The sequence below is a fragment of the Urocampus carinirostris genome, chromosome 2 (genome assembly GCF_059441175.1).
Source record: "Urocampus carinirostris isolate Australia breed hairy pipefish chromosome 2, RoL_Ucar_1.0, whole genome shotgun sequence".
Taxonomy (NCBI): Eukaryota; Metazoa; Chordata; class Actinopteri; order Syngnathiformes; family Syngnathidae; genus Urocampus; species Urocampus carinirostris.
This window is the reverse complement of record NC_142350.1, coordinates 48,406,698-48,425,892: the sequence shown is the minus strand read 5'-3', so window position 1 is coordinate 48,425,892 and position 19,195 is coordinate 48,406,698. Positions and strand designations below refer to the sequence as shown.

The following is a 19,195-nucleotide window of genomic DNA, read 5'->3' as shown; positions in this document are numbered from 1 at the left end:
TTTAGTGTCTTTTGTCTTTTATTTGCATATTTTGTATTGGAGTAATCCAAAAGTAATTGAAAGTAATCAAGTTAAAGTAACCCTACCCAACCCTGATAGGTTTTATTATTGTCACCCAATTTTTGTTAAAGCAACCTGGAGTTCTTGGTGTGGTTAGATGGACGCTTAGCTAATTTATAGTCTTTATTCCTGTTACTTTGACATTTTAATCTGGGGTCATATTGCATGAATCTGTTATAATAAGAACCGTCTCCTCCCAACCTTGCTTCCTCCCGCTACTCCACTGTACCAGGTTACGTCACACGAAAGTAAATAATAATTAATAATAATAATTTCCTTTGTATTGTCATTATTTGTAACAATGTACACAGAACGAAATGTCGATACACCTGACCCGTTGTAGCGAGCCGATGCAGCCGCAGCCAACAGAGGGCGCCGCCATTTTACCAATTAGGTATGACTCGGCCGAGGCGCGAACCAGTGACCTCCCAGTCTCAAAGCGGGCACACTACCATCTAGGCTACTGAGCTGGTCAATTCATGTACAATACAATACAATTTCATGTTGCCTTGACATGTATAATTGCAAATGCATTTATACTACACACAAGCATTACTTACTTTATAAGATTTTTCATTTAAATTTTAAGGTTTTTATCTGGAGTGCGAGGGGTTTGGAGATAATCTCAATAGTTGTCTATCCCCCACTATACACCAATTTTACTTTCGCAATCCCTCGCCTCAGAGCGGATTTGTGTTATTTCCCGGGGGTCTACTGTATTTCACTCTAGGCCGAGGGAAACATGAGCTTGTGGAATATTCCCAAGTAATCAAAGTGATCCCTTCTATACCATAAATAGCTTCCCCAGCCACCATACAGAATCATATGAGAATCACATGATCTCCTTATCGTCATGCTTGAATTAGTCAGTCTATTTAGTTGATATCATGTATTAATACGTATTTTAGGTGCCCATGAATATTTACGTCATATTTGAGTGAGCTTTCAAAAATCTAGTGCAGGGATCTGCAACCCAGTTTGTTTAAAGAGCCATAACGAATCCAATTATGTGGTGAGCTGCAAAAAAAATTGAGGACTTATATAATTGGAGCGCCCTTTATTAATTCCCTTTCCCCCGAAAAAAAATCATGTATCCCTGCTTGGGTCCGCCCCACCAAAACATGAAAAAATCTTAGTATCGTGTTTGTCTTTTCACAGGAAATCGTCTGAAATAATGTATTAAACCCTCCCATCTTTTTCCATTTCCAAACATTTCTGAAAAAGCTCCAGGAGCCACCAGGGTAGCGCTTAAGAGCCACATGTGGTTCTAGAGCCGCAGGTTTCTAAACTCCTAAGTCTTTTTGTAGTTTATATGCTGCATAACGCTTTCGTTTTTTTCTTACTTTTCAGGAGTTTTGTGAGTTTTTCCTGTAGCTTTTATGTGTTTAAGTCATGCATTAGTTAATGTTTTTGTAATGTGCGAGTTCTTCACGGAATCACACTTTTCAGCCTCTCTGGTAAGGTCTATTTGGGGGTACAGTACTAGAGAAGAGGCTCCGTCAGAAAGTCGAATCTGGGATTCAAGAGGAGCAGTGTGGTTTTCTTCCGGGCCGTGGAACAGTGGACCAGATCTACACACTTTAGAACATAGGTGTCAAACAGGCGGCCTGCAGACCGTTTCAGGCCCGCTAAGGGATTGAATCCGGCCCTCGAGACGGCGCTGAGGGAAGCACAAGAGAAAAAAGAGCTGCAGGTTGAAATATGACCACCTGATGTTGCCAAAGCCAGGTGCCTCTCAAAAACACTTTACATGTAGGTCTTTCACCTCTCTCTCTCTCTCTCTCTCTTCCTACTTATTTCCTCACTCTCTATCCCTCTCTCTTTCTCTCAGTCTCTTTCTTTCTTTGTTCCTCTTTTGCTCTCTACCTTTTTTCTTTTTTCTCTTCCCTGCCTCCCCCTTCTCTTTCTCCCATTCTCACTTTCTTTCCTTCTCTTCTTTCTCCTCTCTCTTTCTCTAGATTTATTTTTCTATCTCTCACTATTTCTCTATTTTGTTTTTCACATTTTCTCTCTCTTGTCTCTCTCTCTATCTTTCTCACTTTCTCTTTGTCCCACCCTCTCTCGTTTGCTTATTTCTTTCGCTTTTTCTTTCCCTCTAATCTACTAGTCCGGCCCCCAAGAGAATGTTTTTTCTATCGTGTGGCCCCCGAGTCAAAATGAGTTTTACACCCCTGCTCTAGAAGGTCCTCGAGGGTGCCTGGGAGTTTGCTCAGTGTGTCGGATTCGTTTCCAGTGGGAATTGGACCTCCTCAAAATAAAAGGCTTGTGTGAGAAACGTCGCGTGTTTGGGTCCTGATCTTGTTTTGGTTCATGACAGGCCTTTCACATAGAAAGACAAAAAGAAGGGGGAAAAGGAATAAGAAATAGGGGAGAAAAAATACGAGAAGAGGCAAAAAAGGAAACTGGAATTAAAGAGAAGTAGGAGGGAATGCACAAAAAAAGGAAAATAGAGAAAAGGGAAAGAAAGAAAGAAAGGGATAAAAGGAAAAACACAAAAGGAAAAAATGCAACTTTTTCTTCTTTCAATGTTTCATTTTAATTTTTTTCATTCTTATTTACCCTTTTTCTGGAGTTTTACTTTTTGTTATTTTTTTCATTTTTCTCTTTTCGTTTTTAATATTTTGCCCCTGGTTTTTCTTTTATTCTTTATTTGATTTTTATTTTATTTTCAAAAGTAATAAGGTGCGCTTCGGTCACTTTGAGTCTCCTATTTTCTCTTTTTCCGTTGTTCTTTTAGCACTCGTTTTCAGTGGCACGACAGAATACAGCAACATCCAGTGTTGATATCATACACACCGTCCCTTTAACTCTCATATCAAGGCGGGGGCCTCAAACTATCATCCAGCGAGTTTGAGACCCCTGGTCGAGATAGTCTTTCTGTCGTTAATATGATGCATTGTAGAGTCCACAAATACTTTGTGTGAGAGATTTAAGCGGTTTGTGTTTTTCTCTAGCTTTTATGTCTTTAAGTGACGCATTTGCAAATCTTCTGGTAGATTTTGAGTTATTGAGTAGGACGGGTCAATGTTTGGAATAGCGTCTGTTCCATTGGTAGATTCTGTTGAGAGCTCGGAGCCGCCAGCAGCCGCCGTCTAATCTTAGCCTGCCCTTTCCGGCCCCTCTTTGACCTTAAGCTATCGAGCGTAAAGGCCGAGGGGTCACGCGTGCCAGCAAACTTCTTCAGCTGTGCTGCCGTGCACGTCCGCAAACACTCGACTGATAGTAGGCACAAAAAAATGTGGCAAGACGTAGATTTGCCAGTCTTTGTGTAAATTCGGCGTCAGAAATCATAGATATTGATAGAGTTTTCCTACTTGGCGACCTCAGTCAATTGTTCCCCTTATTAAGCGCGAATAAACCTCACAAACACAACTCCAGCAAAACAGACTACATGGAATACCTCGACAATATTAGCGATCAAGGATGATGTTGACATTTGTTACCAGTGATTGGAGCTAAAAAGTGGTAAAGACAAGATTTGATTAATAAAATTAGGTTAGGAGGTAGAGCGCTCGGCTCGGGATCAAGAGGCCGCAGGTTCGATTCCCGGCTCCTCCGTGTTATATGTCGAAGTATCCTTGGGCAGGACAGTGAATCCCTAATGCTTCCGATAAGTAGGGAGTTGGCTGACTCCCAATTGGTGTGTGAATGGGTAATATGAAGTACATTGTAAAGTGCTTTGGGAGGCCTTTATTGACTTAAAAGCGCTAAAAATACATTACTTTAAAAAATGATTCCCATATAGAAATTGCTATACGCTGCACACAATTTGAAATAAAAACGTATAAGTTGACTGGTATGCCGTTTTGGATGAGATGTTCTTAACTGTTAGATTTAACAAGCTTCTAGCTAAAGGCTCATGTTTAACTCGGGCTCGCTGATTTTTTTTATTCATTGTTCCGTTTTGATTTGACCAAAATGGAAATTGAGGCAAATAATTTTCCCTTCTCCGTCTTGTTTTTAATAATAGTCCTGTTTGTTGATTAGTTACAGCCATGGGACTTAGCAAAGGTAGTGGTTTATGTTCGTACTTCTTGAAAATTGTAAGCTTTGTTTCCATGGTTATCATACTTTTGCCTCTCCCTTTAGCATCACTGCAATTTTTGAGACCAGTAGCGAATATTACAGTACAAAAAGTACAGTATTGCAAGGGTCGCACACTCAATAAAGTTGGGGGCCACTGAAGCCAGGGTCCGGGGGAGGTTGGAACAAAGGAGTTTTCCACAAAAACAGCGCTGATAAAAACATTCCACTGTTTTTAGAGGGACAGTGTTTTATATTTGTCCACTAAATGTCGCTGTCATGTGTAATGTAACCAAAAGTGAAGCCTTTCGCTTTGAATTTTTACCTAGCCTTTCTCAAAAAAAGACAAAAAGATGGGAAAATTATTTTTTTTGAGGAATTTCGAAAAAAGGAAAACGGAAATTTTAAAAAAAAGGTAGGGGACAACAAAGCAAAATAAGGAAAATGGAGAAAAGTAAAGAAATTTAAAAAATAAAAGATCAAAAGACTAATATTTTTCTTTTTTTTCTCTCTTTTCTTTTTTTTTCCTTATTATTTTCTTGAGTTTTACTTTTTGTCTTATGTCTTTTTAATTTTTTTCTCTTCTTTTTTGGATCTTTTTTCTAATCATTTTTCAATATTTTTCTTTTTAATTGTTTTCTTTTTTCCTTCTTTTTTTTCTTGAGTTTCACTTTTTGTCTTGTTTCTTTTTTTCCTTTTTTCGTCCTTTTTTCCTTTTTGTCCCATTTTTTATTTCTTATTTCTTTTTTTATTTTTATCTTGTTTCGTTGTGCTCTTAGCACTTCTTTTCAGTGGCACGACAGAATACAGCGACATCTAGAGGTAAAACTATTCACACTGTCCATTTAACTCTCACATCAAAGCCTAGGGGACTTAAACTATTACCCTTAACTTTTTAATCTAAATTGAAATTACTTTATAAATCCTGATTTGTGTGTGTGTGTGTGTGTGTGTGTGTGTGTGTGTGTGTGTGTTTTGTTATGACTTAATGGCTCCGAAACGGTTTTCTTTATGTTTTTTGACATGGCACCACAAATAAATCCCAACAACATCAATAATCATCTGCTTTTGTAAGGTCTTTAACGCAGGCCAAATTGGGTAATGTGGCTCCTAACCACTCCAAGCATCCAAATCCAATCTTCTATCCAAACCAACACCTTAATGGAAGCAATTATTTCCTGTGCACACATTTCAACAAACCCTAGCCCCAATAACCTCACCCAAGTAGAATGCCCGGCAACACCAGGCCATTTGCTTGTTCTTGCATAAGAGCGAACCCCAATACCCCCCTTCGACCCCTCTCCACGAGATGAAGGCATAAAATGAAGGGGTCATGGTCTTTGGACTTGAAATGTCACTGCAAGTCGGGAAGAGATCCGATCACCGGTTTGCTGCCTTTTATACGTCCCAGTGTGTGTCTTGAGACATGTGTGTGCTTCGGTCTAAAATTATTCAAATCAATTATTAAACTTTATGCAAATTGCCATTGCTAAAAATATTATATGTATATTGGAGTTCTAAAATTGATCAAAAATTGGATTTTATTTATATTTGCTTCTTGCCAATAATTAAGGGCATGGTCCAAGTCATAACAAGCTCTAAAACCAAGCTTAAAGGGGCAGTGTGTATAAGGGCCTCCTAGTGGTCAAAAACAGTTGATTCATTTAATTTCAGTGCTAAGCAAAAATACAGCAACTGTCACGTGATTTCCCTTTTTTTAAATGCACGTACGTCAGGAAATTTGTATTCGTTTATACACCTTGAGCCTCACCTAGAGGGAGCTGACATCATTTTCGGCCATCTTGCTACTACCGGAACCCAAATGAACAAAACCCTTGCAAAAGGCTAGGAAAAGAAACCAAGGTGTATTTTGGTCACTTTGAGTCTCCGTAGTTTGAATTTTTCGATTGCACGACACAATACGGCAACATCTAGTGTTCGAGCCACACACACTGTCCCTTTAAAGTCATATTTCCATAGTGTCATTTAAAAGTAACTCACATTGCACAACAAGTTAGAAAGCTCTCTGTCATGTAGGGAGAGAGACGGTCCCATTTGTTGGTATGCATCGCATGAAGATGCAAGTCCCCTGTTTTTACTATATTGACCTTTAAAGGGACAGTGTGTAATAATTAGTGCCTCCTAGTGGTACAAAATACAACCTCCGTTCCGTAAAAAAAACATGAATTTGAATAATAGGCAAAAACACATGAACTAATACATCAAAGCAGTTTGTATTTCTGTTAAAAAGCGGAATCAATACCTAGTTGGCGCCGCCATGTTTGTCTGGCATCTTGCTGCAATGCTGTGCTCATTTGGTACTATCTAATGTTCTCTTTACATTTTTTTCGTTTTCCGTGAGTTTCAATAACCAGAAACTTGAGTCCCCCTATTCAATAGTGCAGAAAGAGAGTACCCCTCGACCGCGAGACGTAAACCGAACCCGGGTTCACATTGTCGGGGTGCAGAAAAAAAAGCAGGCCTGTTGCAAGGCATGCACTGGCCCAGCTGACCTTGACATTCAGAAGGGCAGTTGGGGGCGTGGCGGGGGGCGTGGCTTCGAATCCCCCTCCTGCATAAAAAGCCGAACAACTCTCTCCTCTCCCCCACTCTCACCTGGAGTCGCAGGACAGATTCAGGCATCTCACAAACGGTAATGCGAAAACTTCTCATGTTCTTAATCCCTTCCCTCAAATTTCTTTCATGAATTGGAAACAGCTGCTGTTTAATGGATAACCCCATTTTCTGTTATTTCTCACAGAGGACTCGCTCAACTCAGGCAAAATGGTGAAAGTCGGTATCAACGGGTAAGACTTATTTCCTTGGTGCATTTATTTTGTAACCACTACTTGTTGCGATTGAATCTATGCTGCGATTTGGGGACACTGAAAGGAAAATGTCGGGCTATTTTTAAACTTGCCCCTTGACGAGGTCTGCCGGAGATGACCATGTTTGTACCAAAGCCTCTCGACGTAAACTGTTGGTTAAGAATAGTCGCGATAAAACAGACGGCCCGGGCAGAGTTGCACTTTGACCTTTTGCAGATAGCGGTTCAATTTTCACCCCCAACACCGACCCACCCCCCCCCACCCCCCCCCCCCCCCCCCCCCCCCCCCCCCCCCGGCTGATTTTCATTGGCTCACTTGGATGTTTGCCCTGCGTCCGCCTACCTCCACAAAGTGTATTTTGAACTCATCGGTTAAAAAGTAACACGGCGATTGTCCTAATGACGTCAAATTATGACTTGTTTTCAAAGGGGGGGTTAAGACTATCTTCTTCCCGTGTAACTCTGCCAGTCAAGTCACATTTGTATAGCTCTCAATGCAAAATGTCTCGGGACTGCACAAGCCACAATTACACCATCCCCTGATCTGAAACCAACATGCAGGCATGGAAAAAAATCAAACTTTGAATGGGCCACCCAAGAGGTAATCCCCCTTTCTGGATGACTAGGCTGCAATCGATGTTGCATTGGGTAATCCTACACTAAATGTAGTCCACGTCAACAATAAACCGAGGCAATAAGTGAAATTGTTCAAGAAGTCCATGCGAGTCTCCCAATTGGTCTTTCTTGTCCCAAGTTTTGCTACCTAAAAGCATGTTAATTTTGAACTTTATCACAAAGTTTTAATGGATTACTTTGAGGGCCACATTGATAAAATACTTTTTTAATTTGTCTTCTTGAAATGAACATGCCTCAGATCCAGCCATTACCTGCACCGCTTATCCTCAGTAGGGTCGCGGGGGTGCTGGAGCCCATCTCAGGAATCTTTGGGCTGTGGGCAGGGAACTTGTTGCCAGCAGTTGCAGGGCACACAGAGACTGAGAATTCACTCGCTCATCCACACCAAAGGACAATTTGCACCAGCTAATTAATCTAACATGCATGTTTTTTGGAGTGTGGGAGGAAACTGAAGTGCCCAGAGGAAACCCAGGCAACCACGGGGAGAACATGCAAACTCCACACAGGAGGTTTGACCTCATGACCTCAGAACTATACCGCACACACGCTAACCACTGTGCCGCCGTGCTGCCCTGCCTCAGATCCATTTTTTGTTAAAATGAACTCTAGACTGGAATTGTTACACTGTCACTTTCAGGCTTTAAAGCCAAGGGAACGTTTTACTCTGATCGCTACATATTTGAAAAAAAAAAGCTTAAAAACACACTTGGAATATATTAACAAATTTCATAAATCATTTATTTTTGTTGAACAGGATCTCAAATGGCTTTCTATAATGCTAATACTTTCTCAATTGTACAAAATAAATCAGTTTTATGAAACAAATTCCGGTAGAATTTCACTGTAAGAACTTGATTTGTGTATTTGGATATTTAAGAAAGTTGTATATGCTTTTTTATTTTCTATTTTTGGGGGTGCTGGTATAATCTCCATATTTTTCAGGCCTTGGCTTGGATCTCCCTGCTTTATTCGGTTAACTTTGCCATAACTCCGTCACATGACCCCAGAGTTAAAGCTTTAACTTCTGACTTGATGCTTCCTTAACTTAAGAGTCAATGTTGCTTTAATCGGGGTTAACTTTGCTGCCTTTATGTGTAAAGGGGACTTTAACCTGCCGTAACTCTTGCGTGTTAAAGGGTCTTTAACTTTTGATCTCTTAACCGTGCTCTCCAAAACTCAACTGGTGGGTCTTCCTTCAGATTCGGCCGCATTGGTCGCCTGGTGACCCGCGCCGCTTTCCACTCTAAGAAGGTGGAGGTTGTGGCCATCAACGACCCCTTCATTGACCTGGAATACATGGTAACTTTTAGCGCTAAGGTTTATTTTTTTTGAATTGACAGCAATCATGTTGAGGCTTTAATTCGAAACCTTTGATTTTTAGGTCTACATGTTCAAGTACGACTCCACCCACGGTCGCTTCAAGGGCGAGGTCTCCATTGAGGGTGACAAGCTGGTCATCGATGGACAGAAGATCTCAGTGTTTCACGAGTCAGTCTCAAACTACATATGCTGAGATTCCGGACAACGAAATGCTACATTTTATACACTTTGGCTGTAAATATAATGCGCAGCAAGGAAAGTTGCGAGCTGTTTTCCACCAGACTGAATCCGAAATACCCTGGTGATGTCTGGAAACATTTATGGTGCCCTTCAAGAGCAATTAGTCCATGTTTTTGACGTCAATGTTCATATTATAGAAAGCGGTAGCAAAACTAAGTTTGACAGTTCACGGAACCCTTACTCGCCAGGGTCGCCAGGCCACCACTTCTTGTGGTGTCTCTTTGGCAAGTAGAGCCTGATGGTACCCATTCCTTTCCGGACCGTTTAATGGATGATATTAAATATTTACAACGTACTCACGATATTTCAACAGTAAAAGTTGGTAAGCTCTCAACTTCTTTTCGTATCATTGGTATCAATGTTAGGCTGTTCAAGTTTCCCTTAATCCTTGAACGATGACAAGCGAATGCAATTTGTTCCATTACCACAGAAGCCACCAAGGACAACACAAAAAGACCGATCTGTGTTGCAATATGGCTCTATTGTCCACAGTAGTTACCCTGGCGCTGTCATCTAGATATAAAAGTCTCACAGCTTATGCGATGAAGTCCTCATTCACGTTTTCTTTCGGTGTAACAATTTGTTCGTCTTTGTAATCGCCATCCTGTTATCACATAATCGTAAAAGGCGCAACGCAAACAACTTGAGCAGAACTGAAAACGCCATTAGATTTGGTGCCAGGTGTGCGCAGGGCTTAAAATGAATGTGAACAAGTTAATTTTCATGGCTGTTTAAAGGTGAGGGAATCGTTTAAGGTGTCCTCAAGTTTACTCGTGACATATTAGGAAAGGGTAAAGGAGGGTGAAGAATAATTTGGCGCTTGGGGGTTTTATGATGTATCATGAAAATGGTGAAAGTAAGAAAAGTAGTTTCAAATGGTCCAAACCCAAAAAGTGTTTAGTTGAGTGCATCTAGGAAATGCTCATGCCACAAAAGCAACTTGACAGAGGCTGCAATGATGATTTGAGGCAGAAGATGGTATCAAAAAGAACAATTTCAAATTCCAGATATCACCTTCTAAGCCTGTGGCTTGTACGAAGACAAAATTGTTTTATTTTTAAATTTGAGCATGCAGCTTTTAATCAAGCGTCTCTGAAGTCCGGAATTTATGGTATATATTTATTAATGCCATTTGCTAACCCTTTTTCTGGGTACTGCAGGAGGGACCCCGCCAACATCAAATGGGGTGATGCTGGTGCCCAGTACGTGGTGGAATCCACTGGTGTCTTCACCACCATCGAGAAGGCCTCCGTATGTCTTATAATCTCACCTGGTATCATCTGATCTTTTCTAAAACTGGTCCTGGTTTTCCCCACAGAGCCACTTGAAGGGCGGTGCCAAGAGAGTCATCATCTCGGCCCCCAGTGCCGATGCACCCATGTTCGTCATGGGGGTCAACCACGAGAAGTATGACAACTCCCTCAAGGTTGTCAGGTGAGGATCTGAGAGAATGTCTCCTGTATGAGTCTTATTTTTATTTTTTTTAATAATGAAATCTGATTTTCTTTTGTAGCAACGCTTCCTGCACAACCAACTGCCTGGCCCCCCTGGCCAAGGTCATCAATGACAACTTTGGCATCATTGAGGGTTTGATGGTGAGCCCAAAGACTTTAAAAATCCATTGACGCCATTTTGATTCTTGACGCGGCAAGATTTTAATTATCGCAGTTCACAATCATTATTTTGTGACATGGCTATGAAATATTTATTGGAGATGCTTGAATTTATGCAAAAAAAATCTGCAATTTTTGGCAATCTCTGCAACAAATGGCCAAATAATCAGGTTTTGGGGGGCAGGGGGATGAGTTATGTTTGCAAAAAAAAAACGCTTAGAGATCTATTTTTTGTAAAATAGTTAGAAATATTAATTATTGTCTGGAGTTTATCAATTGTAGATAGTTTTGCTTTTGATGACACCTTTTACCTTTCAAAAAATATAATTTTTGAAATGATAATTTTTCAATGCATTTAAGTATTGTATACAAGTGTATAGTGAAACCAATCACTCCACATAAACCATTATCTGTATTTGGGACAAGATCAGTCTTTTTTTTAACTATTTAGATCATTTTTAATTTGCAATCTTTTTATAAAGCGTTATATTTTTATGCTCAATTTTATTTTAAATACTTTTCAATCTATTTTATATGACCTTTTATCTAAATAAATATGTTCAATTTTTTAAAATTGTTTTTAATCTGATTTTTTTTTATTTTTATTTTTTTTATTGAGTCCATAAATACATTTTAAAGTTTTTTTTGTTTGTTTTGTTTTTATTTTAAAAATTGTTTTATTATGTAGTCTGTATTTTTTACATTATGTATTTTAAGGATACATTCATAAGTTTTTCATTTTCTTTTTGAATATAAATCTATTATTTTTAATTTGATATTGGGGGGCGGGGGAATCCTAATTGGTCTAAACTATTTCAAATGAGATTTTTAATACTGTGCAGAAGAGCACCTCTTAAGACCCTCCCCTGCGACTATAAATGGTATAAACAGTCTATAACATTGTTTTAAGTACACCCCTGTTTTACACTTTATCCTTATAACTTGGAAGAGAATTTAAAGAAGAAATCTGGACTAATGTTTTTGAGAACCACTAAAAAGGACCGAAATCTGTTTAATGTTATATAAATGGGGTTTCATTATCTTGCTCCCGACCACTAATTTAATGGTTCTTTGTGGTTCAGAGCACAGTGCACGCCATCACGGCTACCCAGAAGACCGTGGACGGCCCCTCAGGCAAACTGTGGAGGGACGGTCGTGGAGCCAGCCAGAACATCATCCCCGCATCCACCGGCGCCGCCAAGGCTGTCGGCAAGGTCATCCCTGAGCTCAACGGGTAAAATCAAAAAATTGATCTACACTGCTGTGAAAAAGTCATTGCCACCTACCTGTTTGTGTTTTTTTGCATATTTGTAACTCAAAGTTTCAGATCATTAACTCAGTTTTAATATCCCAGAGACAAGCCAAGGAAATTAAAAATGCAGTTTTGTACATTCCATTTATTAAGGCACAAAAATCAAAACTTATCAGGCCGTAATGTGGAAAAGTAATTCCCCCTTGTTAAATCAAAGTAACTGACTAACCAGTTTATGGAAAGCTGAGTTCCATTCCATTACCTGTGTTGAATCAAGAAGTCACTTAAATTAGATTTGTGCGACAGAATTAGAAGTAGGGTACAAAAAAAAATCTCAGAAACACAACTGATATTTCACTATCTAAAGAAAGTGAAATCTCAGTGGAAAAGTCACAAAGCAATTTCCAAGGCTGTAGGGCACCAGTGAACCACTGTCAGAGCCTTTATCCATAAATGGAGAAAACTGGAAATTGTGACCTTGCCTGGAGTGGTTGACCAATTAGGATCACTCAAAGAGAGCGAGGACGGCTCATCTGGGAAGTTAAAAAAGAACTTTGAAAAACATTCAAGAGACTGCAGGTCTTGCTTAGTGTTCGTGACTTCACTCTAAGAAAGACACTGGCCAAAAATTGCATCCATGGGAGAGTTCCCAAGTGGAAAAACTGCTGTCACGAAAAAACTGTCTCACATTTGCCAAAGAGAATCTTTTTTTTTTTTTTCTTTTTTTTCTTTTTTGTAGAACTTTAATTTCTCACACACAATTCAATATAGTTGAGTCGCCTACCACACAACACAAAAAGAGAATGTATACAATTGACATTCCCATAACAAGCAAAAACAACAAAAATGATCATCAAAAAATGAAATTTAAAAGTGAGGTGATTAGACATCAAGTATAAGTTTTGTAATGGGCTTCCTTTTTCAATTAAAGTGCTGCAGTGTTTTATGATTCTTTTATTTTATTTTGTTACCCCCCACCAAAAAGGCATCTTATCCTCCAAGACTTTAAAAAAAAAATATCCTGTGGACCGAGAGGCCAAAATAATTAACTTTTTAGAATGTGTCGATCTGTCTTAAAAATGTTGGCATTTGACAAAGAACATGATGCCAACCGTAAAGCATGGTGGTGTTAGTATGCTGGTCGGGGGCGGCTATGCTGCGGTTGGCGGAATAATGAATCCTGGTGTTTACCAGAAGATCTTCCGGCTATCAGTATTAGAGGTAAGATCGGGCCCAAAAAAAGCACCCGAGCCCGACGCAGGCCCGAGGGGTATTAAACCCGAGCCCGACTAATTAACTGGATTTGCTGGCCCGGCCCGAGGGGGCCCGAAATTACATATTTTATTTAGAAGGAGGGGTGATTTATGATAACAAATTAAACTCTGCCTTTTGTTACAACATCTAGGCCTAAGTTAAATAAAACTGTATAAACATTTACATCTTTTATATTTCTGTGTCTGCACTGCAGATGTTACATTAAGCGACAATCTGTCATTGACTGTTTTTTTTTTTTTTTTTGAGGTAGCGAAAACATTTAAGGGCGTCCGTCATTTTGACGACTTGATCATTGGGCCATAATCCACAGCAGCAGTAGTAGTACGTCCTTAAGATTTTAGCGCGGCACTATCATTGAGGGGGTGTTGACGTGTTGTGCCCTTTTCCGACTCCTATGCAAATCCCCCCCCCCCCCCCCTGATCGTATTCTATATAAAACGCTTATTAAAACAATAAAGCGAGCTAATTATAATAATTGGGAGATCCTAGTCTATATAACGCGTTTATTTAAACAATAAAGCGTGATTTTATTCTGCAAATTGCGTTTTTTAACGCGGATGAAAATGTCACCAACGTCAATGTACACTTCCGACAAAAGCGATCGTATTCTATATAAAACGCTTATTAAAACTCTTACCAGAGTGCGTTTTCCTCGTCAGTTCTCCTCTCTTGAGTTTATCCTTAACTTCTTGTTGGTCCGACTCCATATCGGGGATACCAGGCCAAAATCACGCGAATTTGCGGAGGGGAAGATTATTAAGAGGACAGCAGTCACGTCACGTGCACAGAGCATGCACTGGCTCCGTTAAAAGCAATTACAGCTCCTTCTCCGTTTTATCCAAATTATTTATTTTATAACAAGTATTCCTTGGTCTAGTATCCATACATAGTTTAAGTATATATTTTTAATGAACATATATTTATAATTATTAATTAATTAAAAAAAAAAAAAAAAAAAAAAAAAAAGCAGGACCCGACCCGACCGTATGACTGACATTTCAGGCCCGACCCGGCCCGAAATTGCCTCGGGTTCGGGTTCGGGCTCGGGCCATGAATCTTAGCTCTAATCAGTATGTACCCTGCTCTTGTATTATGCGGCAGGACAACGATCCGAAATACATCAGCAAGTCCACCTGACTCAAAAGAACAATAAAATGACGGTTCAAGTCAAAGTAGTTTTCAATTCAATTGATGTTTTGGTCTGACCTTCAATAGGCAGGTCATGCTTGAACCCTCCAATACAGCAGATTTGAAATATTTTTTGCAAGGACTAGAAAGCAATGACTTTTTTCCACATAGGGCCAGATAGGTTTTGATTGTTTTCATGCCTTAATAGTTGGAAAGAACATTTCAAAACTGCAATTTGTATTTTCTTGGGTTGTTTCTGTGTGATATTAAAATTGGTTTGATGATCTGAAACCATTTGTGAGATGCAAAAAAATACAGAAATCAGGAGGGGACAAATACCTTTAAACAGCATCGTATAAGGCCTGTTTTGGACACCAAGCAATTTGTCCAATATTTTTTTTATTTGTACGACAGCAAGCTGACCGGCATGGCCTTCCGTGTGCCCACCCCCAACGTGTCCGTTGTTGACCTTACTGTCCGTCTGGAGAAACCCGTGAGTACTGAGTACATTTTGCCTCGATTACAGACTAAGATTGTTTTTAGGTAGGAAGAAAACGGTAAAACCCAAGAACACAATTCATATTTAAATGACTGAGAATTGTCTATAAAATCTTGTTGAATTTTGGGCACAGGTAGGGAGTAAATTGTCCTAAAATGGGCCAAATGGTAAAATACAAGGAACACAATTCGTAAATGAGAATTGTCTTTAAAATTTTGGTCATTGGTGGGAAGAAAATGGGCCAAATGGTGAAACCTAAGTAAAACAGTTACTCTTTAATTTCCTGTGATACATTAAAAGACAATTGTCCCAAAATAGGCCAAATGGTCAAAAATAAGGAACACAATTCATAGATAAATGGGTTCAAATTTAATGCATACTACAAATGATAGACTGAGATTTTTTTTAATCTTTATTGAATTTTGGTCATAGGTAGGAAGAAAATAGACCAAATTTTAAAACTTAAGGAAAGATACTCTATAAATATAGTAAACTCAAATATACCCACACTAAAATATATGACTGTCTAGAGTTCCTTTTCTATCTCATTGAACTTTGGTCATGGGCAGCCCATTAAGGCAGGAAGAATATTGTCCCAAAATAGAGAAACTTAAGAAAAGCCACTCTAACTGTATATAGTCCAATGAAACCGATTTTCTTTTTCTCTAGGCCAAGTACGACGATATCAAGAAGGTGGTCAAAGCCGCCGCTGAGGGACCCATGAAGGGATATTTGGGATACACAGACCACCAGGTATGTCATGATAATGCTCATTTCTAATTCTTTTTAAATGATTGAAAACTGTTTTCGTTTTCAGGTGGTGTCCACAGACTTCAACGGTGATACCCACTCCTCCATCTTTGATGCTGGCGCTGGCATCGCCCTCAACGACCACTTTGTCAAGCTGGTCTCCTGGTATGTCAGGGATCTTTTCTTTTTGGGCATGATAACAAAAAACTTCTTATGGATTTGAATAATAGTAATCATGAAAATGTGGATAGTCACTCACAACGCGATGAAATTGAAGGTTTTGACACATTCATGATCGCAAGAGATCGTTGGAACATCTTTTTTTTTTTTTTTTTTCTCTCATTTCGCTAACGCAGTCGCTAGCTGCAATGGTAGATTACATCCCTTTACATTAAATTAATATGATCAAATGTTCCACTATTTTTGCAAACAAAAGTGGAGAAAAAAAGCATTTTTGGGGGGGCGGTACCTGTAGCTGTTAAATGACCGACAATGATGTCAGCTCCATCTAAGTGAGGCTTGTTTTGTAAAATTCAAATATCACTACACTGACATTTATTTCATAGTTAATGTAATTTTTCTATGACTTATAATTATTGAGTTATATTTTTGCCACCAGGATGGGCTTAATACACACTGTCCCTCCTGACTTTCATATTAAGGCTGGGGCTGCAAACTATTAGCCCCTGGGCCACGAGTTAGAGGTTTTTTTTTTTTTTTTTTTTTTAAATATATATATTTTACAAGCAAACCTACTCAATGTGGAATTTATCCAATTTTCCTTAAACCATTCTTGTTTTAGTAAGTTAACAATATATCTTGATTATTTTTGTATTTTACGTGGTTTGAATTGAGATTTTATGATGGAAACATGCTAAAATAATGGGGCCTGATTTATTTTGAAATCCCAGCATTATGTCCATATTTGTTGCACACAATGTTTATCAATGACATTAAAGACAATTAAGTTTAATTATTTGGCTGGCAACCAGTTCAGGGTGTCCTCTGCCCACTGCCCGATGATTGCAGGGATGGGCTCCAGCACCCCCGCGACCCTACTGAGGATAAGCGGTGCAGCTAATGAGATGAGATGAGATAACAAGTCCTGTTTATTCTTGACGCCCTTAATCACAAGGAGTCTCAAAGGGCTGCACAGACTATCATTACACCATCCCCTGATCTAAAACCTACATGAGGGCAAGGAAAAACTCTAATATTATAATAAGCTTGACCCAGGACTTTTTTTTTCTGTAAACTTGTAAAGACAAAAATGAATTAGTCACCATTTTATTGGATAGAAACTAGATAAAATCTATTCTGAATTGTTTGAAAGATAATTTGGGTTTGTTGCCTGATCACCCATCACATTTACCCTAAGATCTCATGATTTTATTTCTCTTTTCCTCCCCAGGTACGACAACGAGTTTGGTTACAGCAACCGTGTTTGCGACCTGATGGCCCACATGGCCTCCAAGGAGTAAAAAAACCCAACTGGGCCACTTTTTACTTAAGCACATTCTCCACGTCAGAGTTCCGCATGTGCGAAGTTACATTTGTACGCGTGGAATTCTGCCTTGTTGCGTTTACCACATGAACCCCGCCGCCTGGGAAGAGACCACTCCCCACTCCCACCCCATTCTACAGATTACAAAGGAATTATTTTGTCCATTTCCTTCTCTGAAATGTCCTGTTCTGCGTTTGTGAGGAGTTGAAGGTGTTGAGTGTCTGCAGGAATGCGGTCGGCGGAGAAATAAAAGTCCTCTTTGTGAGACTGGTTGTCTTGTTTTGTGAAGGCTTCATAAACAAAATCAAACAGTGCAGTGAAAAAATGTCAGTTTTGCATGTGTATCACTTTCAAATTATTCTAGATCATCAAACGAATTTAAATATCAAGTAAATACGAAATGTAGCTTTGAAATGTTAATTTAATTAAGGCACAAAAAATTCTAGGACTATCTGGCTCAGTTGGCACCACACCGGAGATCCCTCTCTTAGTATTGCGAATGTAGCTTCTAGCATCATTCCTAATTAAAAATGAGTACATATAATATACCATGATAATTTAAGTAGTGAACATGATTAACTTTCGGTTAGCTGCTAGTTTTAGTATAATTGCATTTAAGGGTTGCTGGCTGTGATTGGCAAAACATTAACTACCTTTGCTAAAGCAATTGACATCAGACGGATACCAGCTATATTAGCATTGATATCTAGCATTGCTCAATCAAAAAATTGACAAAGCACTGAAAGAAATCATTTTCTTATAACTACTAAGTTTCGAGTTTTTAAGTTGGAAGCCTGGATTAAGCACATGTTTAGCTTTAACTGTTAGCTTTCATAACGTCTAGCATTGCTTTAGGCATTATCGTGTGACAAGCACTATAGAAACCAGTTTTGCCTAATCACCAGCTATTAGCATTAGCTGCTAGCATTGAAAACTAATATTTAGATCTCGTGTTAAATTAATTGAAAAATGGAAAGTACAGAAAATCTTTTTATTTTAACTTTTTTTCTTAAGCCTGGATTGGGTGCATGTTTAGCAGTTAGCTTTTGTAACATCTGGCATTGCTTTAAGGATTGCCAGCTGCAACCTCTAAGGCACAACATTAACTAGCTTTGTTTAAGCAGCAGACAACAGACTGTCAGCAGCTTTATTAGCATTAGCAACTAGCACTAACAACTAGCATTGGCTTCTAGCGTTACTCATTAAAACATTGGAAATTTGGAAATTAAAGCACTGAAAATAAATCCTTTTATTTGAACAATTCTTTCAATTTGGGGGCAGCTGTCAGCCTTGAATGAGCACCTATTTCGCTTTAGTGGTTAGCTTTTAGCTTTCGTAATACATACCTGTCAACCTTCACGGCTCCATGACTGTACAAACTGTCGTATTTTCCCGTACAAAATACAAAATAATCGTACACCATATTTTTATTTTTCAGAATGATGCATGATGGGAAACCCCAAGGCGGCAGACACATGCGCACAGTAGCATCAAACCACTCACTTCGTTTGCAACGAAAAAAACAATACCGAGATAGAGGCTACCGCGGCGAACTCGTTTGACTTGATTGATTTGCCGTTTGGTGATAGTCTGTGTATACCGGATGGTACCCATCATTGACAAATTCGCGTTTTTCCGTACAGATTTCCTTGTATGTCGTACTCGTCTTAAAATGCATACAAAACGTACTTTGTACGGCAAAACCGTGACAGGTTGACAGGTATGGTAATATCTAGCATTACTTTAGGGGTCGTTAGCTGTGACAAGCACAACATAAACAACTAGCTTTGCTAAAGCAGCTGACATCAGACAGACACTAGCTATTGTATATTAGCATTAGCAACGAACATTGGCATCTAGCGTTGCTCAATCAAAACATTGAAGAATTAAAGATGAAAGTATTGCAAAGAAATCCTTTTTTTACATGAACTAAATTTCTTTGATAATTTCGGGCTGTCTGTCTGAATCAAGCACATATTTCGATTTAGCAGGTAGCTGTTACCTTTCATGATATCTAGCATAGCTTTAGGGGTTACTAGCTTCCACCAGCACTAACATTAGCAACCAA

The 19,195-nt window shown here is 39.1% G+C and overlaps 1 protein-coding gene across 1 annotated transcript; it reads left to right on the top strand.

Moving 5' to 3' along the window:
* Window positions 1-6,597: 6,597 nt before the first annotated feature.
* On the top strand, window positions 6,598-17,394 carry gapdh (glyceraldehyde-3-phosphate dehydrogenase). Its single transcript, XM_088326861.1, has 12 exons — window positions 6,598-6,736; window positions 6,845-6,890; window positions 8,746-8,845; window positions 8,928-9,034; window positions 10,267-10,357; window positions 10,425-10,540; window positions 10,620-10,701; window positions 11,802-11,953; window positions 14,789-14,867; window positions 15,543-15,626; window positions 15,691-15,788; window positions 17,035-17,394. Exons 2-12 carry the CDS (start codon window positions 6,868-6,870, stop codon window positions 17,102-17,104), a joined length of 1,002 nt encoding a protein of 333 aa, XP_088182987.1. The 5' UTR covers window positions 6,598-6,736; window positions 6,845-6,867; the 3' UTR covers window positions 17,105-17,394.
* Window positions 17,395-19,195: the final 1,801 nt, after the last annotated feature.